This window comes from Apium graveolens, chromosome 11 (assembly GCF_009905375.1).
Source record: "Apium graveolens cultivar Ventura chromosome 11, ASM990537v1, whole genome shotgun sequence".
Taxonomy (NCBI): Eukaryota; Viridiplantae; Streptophyta; class Magnoliopsida; order Apiales; family Apiaceae; genus Apium; species Apium graveolens.
Window position 1 is genome coordinate 191,580,406 of NC_133657.1, and position 10,015 is coordinate 191,590,420.

The 10,015-nt window shown below is 33.4% G+C and overlaps 1 protein-coding gene across 1 annotated transcript; it reads right to left on the bottom strand.

The window, feature by feature from the left end:
• Window positions 1–5,612: 5,612 nt before the first annotated feature.
• LOC141696321 (uncharacterized) lies at window positions 5,613–6,308 on the bottom strand. Its single transcript, XM_074500476.1, has one exon. The coding sequence runs from the start codon at window positions 6,306–6,308 to the stop codon at window positions 5,613–5,615; it is 696 nt and encodes a 231-aa protein (XP_074356577.1).
• Between the last annotated feature and the right edge of the window lie 3,707 nt (window positions 6,309–10,015).

The window sequence follows — 10,015 nt, forward strand, 5'->3', positions numbered from 1 at the left end:
ATCACTTAAAAAACTCAATATAAATATTCTTCACATTCAAAATCATTATAAAGGTTTCCCAAGTAGTGCAACGATATTGATTTTTCTCAAATTAGTAGTATCACAATCGATCTTCGCACATAAAAAATATTTACGGTCAGCATTTAGAACCATCAGTTTCACCATCTAAGGTCGGGGTATAGATGTCCCCATAGGTTGAACAATCTTTCATTGTGTAATGTGCGCTTTTATGATATCCACCACCATTCTAGTTTCGAAGCCGGCTTCGCAGATTCTCCGCTACACTAAATAAATCATTTTTAAAATAACTTGACAATACACAAAAATGTGATATAAAATAAACCACCCAAACAATTGGTGAAAGCCCCTGAACCATAAATGGGAACTACTACAAAACTGAGCTTAAAAAACACTACTTGCGTAGCACTTTTGAGTAAGTGGTGCACTTCCATAACGCTTTGTGTAACATACTATACATATCATTTTATAAAAAAAAATAAAAATAAAAAGTAATGGTAACATACCGCTTATTTGACATAAGCTATATTAGATTGAGCTTTTATAACGTTTGTTGGATAGATATGTTAGCAAAAGTTTTTTAAGTACATTATTTTAATTTTTTATTTATATTTTAGCACTTCAATAGGGCTGAGCAGAAATGTTTTACAAGTGAACATATCCTAAATCATTATATACTTCTATTTTTGTTTTGTTAATAAGTTATAACGCAGCAGTACCACGGATACTCGTTTCAATCCTCAACTCTTTCATTAACATGTTCATGATTTTACGCGCTCACGAGTCAAGATATACATATTTATCAGTACATACGTAGATATTTACTACCAATCGACTTGGTGTTCAATGGATTAAGGAGATTTAAAAATTTGGCAGATTAAATTTCTTCTTACTCTTGAAACCCTAAAAATTCCGATTTGGGATTCAGTCGATTTGTGAAACCAGAAGTTTAGGTTTGATCTCCAGAAGTTTTCATTTGGGATTGTGTTTAATTTCAGCTGACTTAATTAAAAATCTCTTCTTTAAGGTATGTCAAACTCGATCTCTAAATGTAAAAATTATAATTCTCTGTGGATAGTCTATCTTTAATTTCAAACTTTTATTGGAATTACAATTTGAAATTAAAGGTTTCATAAGATGCTATTAATATTCTCTGATTTGATTTTTAAATTTTGCTCTTATATGAATTTATGTAGTTATTAGACTTTTGGGGTATATCAATAGATAAATTCTATAAGTCAAACAAGTTTATTGTTAGCACTTAGTAATACTATAGACTTTATCATCTATTTTACTTTATCTTTGTTGTCTATTCAACTCCACGCACTAGGTTTTGAAATTCATCAGGTTTGAAAGTTTGAAATAGTCAGAAGATCTATTTTACCATATAGGATTTGGGAAAAATATCAAGTTGCCCACTAGTTTCATTAAAAAATATCAAGTAGCCCCCTGCTCTCCAATTTAACTCAAATTTAACACTGATTACATCTAATTGTACTAGCCGTTCTAGTCAACTTGTTTTTTTCCAAGCATGTGTATAATTAGGGTTCTTCATTTTATTTCTTCTAAAACACTATAATTCTTATGTAAGAGTTCAATTGGTTAGAGTAGTATCTTCTAAATATTGTGGAATCGAAAAGCCCAGTGGCTACAATCTCCACATTTTCTGTTGGATCTTCCGCTCGATATATATGCAAATGTGGTAAGAAGGCTAGAATGTATACCTTTTGGTCCCTATATAATCCTCCGCGAAGGAGATTTTATACGTGTTGTCAAAAACCGGTAAGTAGTTTCTCATAATCTTAGCGAATAATATCTCACTCGAATGCTTAAATTTTAATATTTTCCAAAATGCAAGAGACTAGATGTGATACTTTGAGTGGTATGATGGTGTGGTCGATGGAAGAGTACCCGAAAAAGTTGTAACTTTCTTGAATATTAAATGAATATTCTTGGAGGAAAAAATGAGTTTACTTATTTTGATACGAGCATTAACATATAAGTTTTAAAAATATGAAAAATGAATTATAAAAGTATTAACATACATATAAGTAATTAACTTTTTCAAATAATTATTTGAATTTATTTACAAAAATAATAAAATATACTTATACATGAATTATTGGACTTATGAGCTCGAGCAATAATTGTGCTTAAGCGGGATAAATTTTGGATAACAGCCGCCAAAAAATTTAAGACATAGTAAAAATTTGGTGTACACACACCCTCACTCCCTTTGCTTTTTCTCATATCTCAATACACTCTCACTCACCCACTTTCTCTCTCCTGTCCCACTTTCTGTCTCATATTATTCCCTCTCTCGCTAATCTCTCTAGCCTATATGTCTCTCTATCTTGTATCTTTATCTTTGTCTGTCCACCACTACTATTCTAATTGTAGTCGAGGCTTGAATTCTTTAGTTACGCCTTAAGTCCTTCTTTAAACTTCATTTAATCTCTCTCTTCCCCCTCTCTCTTTCTCTCTCTCCCCCTCTCTCACTCACCCCCCTCTCTCTTGTGTTCTTGACTTAGGGGCTTTATTGCATCATTTTATAAGTTGTTATTATTATATAAGAGATTCTTCAAATGATAATTGTGTAACTAATTTGCAATTTGTGTAAAACCTATATGTTATGAATTAAAGCTGTGTAGAATGAATTTATTAAGTTTTTGAGGTGTTAATTTTCCATACCTCATTTCACAATAATTTTGTTTAGAACTATGTTTTGTTGTAATATGTGTAATGCACTTAATTTCTCAAGTTTGTTATTAAAGATTCTTTTTAAATATTTGAAGTAAGTGCACCTATTCTCGAGTGTGAGTATAGAGAAAAATAATTTATTCATAGTTATGTAAGAAACTAAGAAATTGAAATGACGAAGTGAGCTTGTTTCTTTACAAGAATTTGAATAGTGAAGAGTACTTTATTCTTCGTTATGACAAAATTTTAATTTTAGATGCCAAAATTAGATATTTTAAAAGACTTTAGAATGATTATTTTCCCTTTAATAACACTGAATTCTAATGTGAATGTGACCAATGTAAAAAAATGTGTATGTTTAAGCTTTTAAGTAATAAATTGGTTTGAATAGGATTACGAGCTAATGTATTTTAACTTCCAAGCAAGTTTAAGTTCTAACAAGCGAGGATCGAAGATGGATTAAAATTAGTTTTAATTAGTGAACTTCTATGGTAGCTTTATGGCTAGTTTACTACATTGAAAGTAAATGTATTACATTAACATTCCTTAGTATCTTTTAGCCCTTACTATCATTCTTTTTTAAAGGATTATATAACATTAAATTACACAAAATTTTCCAAAAATATTCAATACCAGTTGCAATGTATTTTCACTTCTGCGCATTAATTTCTTGATAACTTATCCCTTCTTACAAGTATATGCAGATGGGAGACGTAATGTATCTGCACGTTGTATAAAGGCAATAATCAGCGACTTCGATAATATGTCGCTTATCACTATTAACAAAATTTAGTTATTCAATGGACAACTATTGAACTATTATATTTTTGCATCTTTTGCGGAGACTATCAGTATTAAAAAATATAAGTAGTCCATTCTTGGAGATTAAAAATGTAGCATTCCCCTTTTAACTTGGCATCTTTTCTAACAAGATCTTTGTGCTGAAATGGCATCATATGATCTGAAATAAATGTGGTCCAGAATCTAGTCTATTGGTCTTGGAATTAAATGCAAAAGTTTATATCATCTTCTATACCATAGAATAGCTAGGTTGGACTGCTAGGGTTTAACACAATTGTAATTTGTAAGATCATAAAGCGTGTCTGAATAATAATTTGGAAAATAGTTTCTGCCCCTAGAGGTAGGTGTAGTATAGTTTATAGTATAAATTGAGTGAGATGTTAATTTTTGAAGTTCTTCGTATAACGCTAATCCCGGGATATTTATCTCACATATGGAATTTATAGGAATAATAAAATGTAAAGAGAAGAAACTTGTTCTCTAGAATTTCTTAATATGATTGAGTAATTGGATATTACAATTTATAGGATTACATAGATATAGATTCACTAAACTAGTACATAGAACACTTAATTATCCAGGAATATGTAAACTAAGGTTCATGCACCAGAATCATGTATCTGTGACTTCATATTCATGTAAGGAATTAAATAGTTTTTTTGGAAGGTTCTAGTTTTATTTCAACAGCCTCCCTTAAGCTAGAATCTTGCTACACCTACCTTTGTCTTCAGTCCAGTGAACACTTCTGACTTTAATGGCTTTGTAAATATGTATGAGACTTGTTCTTCACTTCTACAGTACTTAACTTCAAGCTCTCCATTCTTGATCAAATCATGGATGAAATGGTATTTAATTCGAAAGTGTTTGCTTTTTCCATGATAAACAGGATCTTTACTAAGTACAATAACAGAGCTCTTGTCATAATAAATTTCTGGACAGTCTTGAAATTTTGCTTCAGTTCTTGTAACACCCATTTTATCCAGAGGGCTTGACAACCAGCTATAGCCAATGATATGTACTCTGCTTCCGCTATTGAGAGCGCCATAATAACCTGTTTATTTGACATCCATGATATCGCACTAGATCCAACAAAAAATACATTTCCTGATGTGCTCTTACTATCATCATGGTTTCATGCCCAATCACTATCGCAAAATCCAACAAGTTTAGGATTGCTTACTTTTTGATAATAAATTCCATCTGAGAGAGTTCCTCGAATGTATCTTAATATTCTTTTACCCGCTTCCCAGTGAGACATCCCGGGACATTCCATAAACCTACTAATTAAGCTGACCCCATAAGCTATGCCAGTTCTTGTAGCAGTAAGATACATTAGGTTTCCCTCGAATCTTTACTTAACTTCAAACCAACTGCAACTGGTGTACTAACCAAATTTGCATTTTCCATTTTGAACTTTTTCAGCAATTCTTTAGCATATTTTTGTTGAGAGATAAAAAATCCACCATTTCTTTGTTTAATCTCCATGCCAAGAAAGAAATGTAGCAGTGCCAAATCAGTCATCTTAAATTCTTTTTCCATGTTTTTTTAAAGACATTTAGATCTTCAGCATTGCTTTCAAGAATTATCAAATCATCAACATATAAGTTGATAATAAGAACACTATTATTTGCCCCTTCTTCAACATAAAAAGTGTGTTCAAATGGACACTTCTAGAAATTATTCTTTAAGAAATAACCATTGATACGGCTGTACCAAGCTCTCGGAGCTTGTTTTAATCCATAAAGGGATTTCTTTAAGTGACAAACTTTATGTTCTTCTCACTTTTTGATGAATCCTGGTGGCTGGTCTATGTACACTTCCTCTTTTAAAACACCATTTAAAAATGCCGACTTAACATCCATTTGGTGAACAATCCAATTATTTTGAGCAACAAGAGCAAGTACTAACCGGATAGTTTCAAGACGGGCAACTGGAGCGAATACTTCTTGATAATCAATGACGACCTTTTGTTTGTAACCTTTTACTACAAAGCGAGCTTTATACTTTTGAATTTTTTCATCTGCATCACGTTTAGTTTTAAACAACCATTTGACTCCAATTGTTTTCTTTCCAGGAGGCAAATCAATTAATTCTCATGTCTTATTTCTTTGAATTGCATCCATTTCTTGCTTCATGGCCTCCCTCCATTTTTCTTCTTTAGTAGCCTCTTCAAAGGTGACAGGATCATTTTCCATGAATAAAGCAAATTCTATATATTCTTCTTCAAGTATTCTTCTTATTTGGCCAAAAATTTCAACTAAACTTCTCGTTTTGCGAGGTGTTGCCTCAGGACTTGAAGAAGATGCAGACTCAGAACTTGATGAAGATGTTGGTGATGCATGCAGTGGAACTTCTTCTAGAACAGTCCCAGTTTCTTCTTCTAGTAGATTGTTATCATATATGATGTTGCCACTTTCTTTTCCATTCTTCCAATCCCAAGCTGCTTGTTCACCAAATATTACGTCACGACTGATTATTAATTTTTTTGACACTGGATTGAACAACCTATATGCCATTGGATTCTCGTTGTAGCCAACAAAAATGCACCTTTCAGATTTATCATCAAGCTTTTCACGCTTCTCCATCGGTATATGAGAATAACATAGGCTTCCAAAAATTCTAAAATGAGATACACCAGGTTTGTGACCACTCAATGCCTCTTCTGGGGTTTTTCCTTGTACAACTTTAGTAGAAGCTCGATTTAAGACATAGCATGCTGATGATGCAGCTTTAGCCCAGATAGGATGAGGTAGCATTTTTGTCTTGAGCATGCTGCGCACAAGTTCCATAATAATTCTATTTTTCTTTCTGCCACCCCATTTTGTTAGGGGCTGAAACTTACTGTCAGCTGATGTTTAATGCCATTCTCTTTCAAAAAGGCTTCAAATTCTCCACTCATGCACTCACCGCATTGGTCAGAACGTTAGGCCTTTAGATCAAGTCCATTATGTTTTTCAACAAGAGCTTTGAAATTCTTGAACACTCCAAAAGCTTCTGATTTCGGCTTTAGAAAATATATCCATATTTTCCTAGTGCAATCTTCAATAAATGTGAGAAAGTATTTTTTACCTCCAAGTGAATTTTCTCGCATTGGACCACATAAATCTGAGTGCACCAGCTCTAAAGGTTGAGATGCCCTTTTTTCCATTCCACTTGGAAAAGAATCATGTTTGTGTTTTCCAAATACACAGCCTTCACAGATTTGATCTTGTTTATTGATGTATGGAATGCCTCTCACCATATGCTCCTGACATATTTTTGAGAGTGTGCTGAGGCTTAGATGATTGTATCTTAGATACCACAACCATGATTTATCCTCCACAATACTAGAGAAATAATTAAGTTATGTCTCATTTAACTTTAAAGGGAACATCTTATTTGGCGTTATTTTGATTCTCGCAATAAGGGAATTATTCTTATATCTTATTTCACACTACTCACCATTGAAAATCACATTATGTCCCTTATTTAATAATTGTCCCACACTTAAAAGATTGTGCTTCAGCTCTGGAACATAGTTGACATCACGAACAAAATTCTGGCCCCGCTTAGTTTATATTGGAACATCACCCCATCCTTGTACCAGGTGCCATTTATCATCGCCAGTTTTTACCTCTCTCTGGACAGATTCATGTAGTTTAATAAGAATGCTTTTGTGTCCTGTCATGTGGTGGCTGCAACCACTGTCAATGTACCAAATATTATTGGTGGAGACCTCTTGCTCATTAAACATAAGAAGGACTGATTATTCATTCTTTAATTCAGAACTTTCATGTAAAAAAATGGTCTCATTACTTACATATTTCAATCTCGAGTAGCAATCTTTCTTTAAATGACCAAATTTATGACAAAAATTGCATTGGATTTAAGATTGATAATTACCTCTTACTCTACCTCTAACTTGTCCATGTAATCTTCCTCTTTCATATTGATTTGCTGGACTTGCTTCATGATTTAATTGATATTGATAATTATGTGCTTGAGACCTTCCTCTTGCGTAAGAATCTGGTTGGCTTCTTCCTTTTCCACGAAAATTTCATCTGCGTCCTCTTCCATAGAAGCCTCCATAATGGAATTCTTGCATCTGGAATGCTTGCTCAGAGGGTGATGATTCAAATTATTCAATCCTTAATTCATGAGATTGCAAGGAGCCCAATAGATATTCAATTGGAAGCTCACTTAAATTTTTTGATTCCTCGATTTCAACAACTATATGCTCGTATTTCTTTGACATACTCCGAAGAATTTTTTCTATTATCCGATAATCCTTCAATTCTTCTCCATTGACCCTGAGTTGATTTGAGATAGAAACAACTTTGTTAAAGTAGTGTTCTACGGACTTTGTCTCCTTCATTCTTAATAGCTCAAACACACCCCTTAAATCCTGCAATCTTATCATCTTCACCTTGTCTTCACCTTTGTATATTGTATTAAGAGTGCTCCATGCTTCTTTTGATGTTGCTGCTGTAGAGATCCTTTCAAAAATAGCTTTATCTACTGCCTAATATATGAAAAAAGTGCTTTCTTGTCCTTTTTCCGATTTTCCTTTACAACTGCCAATTGTTGCTGATTGAGAGTAGTTTGATCAGGAGGTTCTTTATAACCAGTTTCAACAATATCCCATAAATCTTGAGAACCAAATAAAGATTTCATCATAATACTCCATTGACCGTAATTCTTTCTATTTAATCTTAGAAGTTGAGGTTGTAGTGTGTTGTTGTTGGTGGCCATATTAGAAGAGGATGTTTGATGAACAGGTTAAAAAATCGGCTCTGAACAGGTTAAGAAATCGGCTCTGAACAGGTTATTGAACAGGCTACAGAACAGGTTCTAGAACAGGCTCTGATACCAATTTCATGGGAGTAATAAAATGCAAACAGAAGAAACTTCATCTGTAAAATTTCTTAATATGATTGATTAATTGGATATTACAATTTATAGGATGTTAGATATATTAGATAATGTCATGGCTAATATGATTTATGTTTAGTTTTCAGATCTTACTTAAACAGGATAAATCAGTACTTACTGGAAGTCAGGACTTAAGGATATCAGTACTTATATTATCAGGAGATAATCATCAGAAGATGGATATCAGAACTTAAGTGTTGAAGGACGTTCAGATAAGGACAGTAGCTGATTAAAGGAAAGAAGATCGAGATAAACATAAGAAGAGATATGCATGAAGAAGGAATTCTATAAAAAATAGAATACTTGAAAGAAAAGATATTTGATTGATATATTTTAGGAAGCAGAATTATATTCCATATCAATTAGCGATTATCTTGTAACTATATAGTATATAAACACAGATATAGGGTTTACACTATAAGTGTTATCATATTCGAGAAGATTATTCATAGTAACCCTAGCAGCTCTCGTGATATTTGTTCATCACTGACAGGTAACAGTTCCATACTGTAACAGAGTTTATTATTTCAATAAAGTTTATTTTCTGTTACTTGAGATATTAAAGTTCGATTTGATTGTACTTTACACTTTATTCACCCCCTCTACAGTGTATGTGACCTAACAAGTGGTATCCGAGCCTATCTATTAACACACATACAGTTAAAGATCCAAACACAATCATGTCTGACACAGAAACTCCAACTAACTTACCAAAACTGAAGAACCACCAAAGACACAAATTCAAAGTCGGTATGAGACCATCAGAGTTCCCATACTGAGACCATCTGAATATTCCATATGGAAGGTGAGGATGACCATGTTCCTGGAAGCAACAGATCCAGAATATCTTGATAGAATCAAGGAAGGGCCTCACAAACCAACCAAGCTCGCAGTTGCAGTTGCAGGTGAAGCAGCAAATACCGTACCAAAGGAGAAGAGTGATTATACTGCTGAAGATATAACATCAATTGATAAGGATGCTAAGGTACGACACTTACTGCATAGTGCCATTGATAATGTAATGTCAAATAGGGTAATTAACTACAAGACTGCTAAGGAGATATGGGATGCTCTGGAAACAAGGTGTCAGGGAACCGATACAATTAAGAAGAACAGGAAGACAATACTCACTCAAGAGTATGAACACTTTGACTCAAAGGCTAATGAGTCATAGACTGATTTATATGATAGATTTGTCAAACTCTTGAATGATTTGTCATTGGTTGATAAGGAGTATGATCTTGAAGATTCAAACCTTAAATTCCTGTTAGCTCTTCCTGAATGCTGGGATTTGAAGGCAACAACAATAAGAGACAACTACAATCTTGATGAAACAACTCTTGATGAAATTTATGGAATGCTCAAGACTCATGAACTTGAGATGGAACAAAGAAGCAAGAGGAAATGAGGAAAGTCAAGGACGGTTGCTCTTAAGGCTGAAGAAGAATTCCCCAAGGCAGCTACCTCAAGGAAAGACAAGGGTAAACCTCTTTTCACAATGTCTGATACTGAGTCATCAAGTTCTGAAAGTGATGAAGTTGTGTGCTCTTATGGTGAAAGGGATCACAAAGATTGCATACAGGAA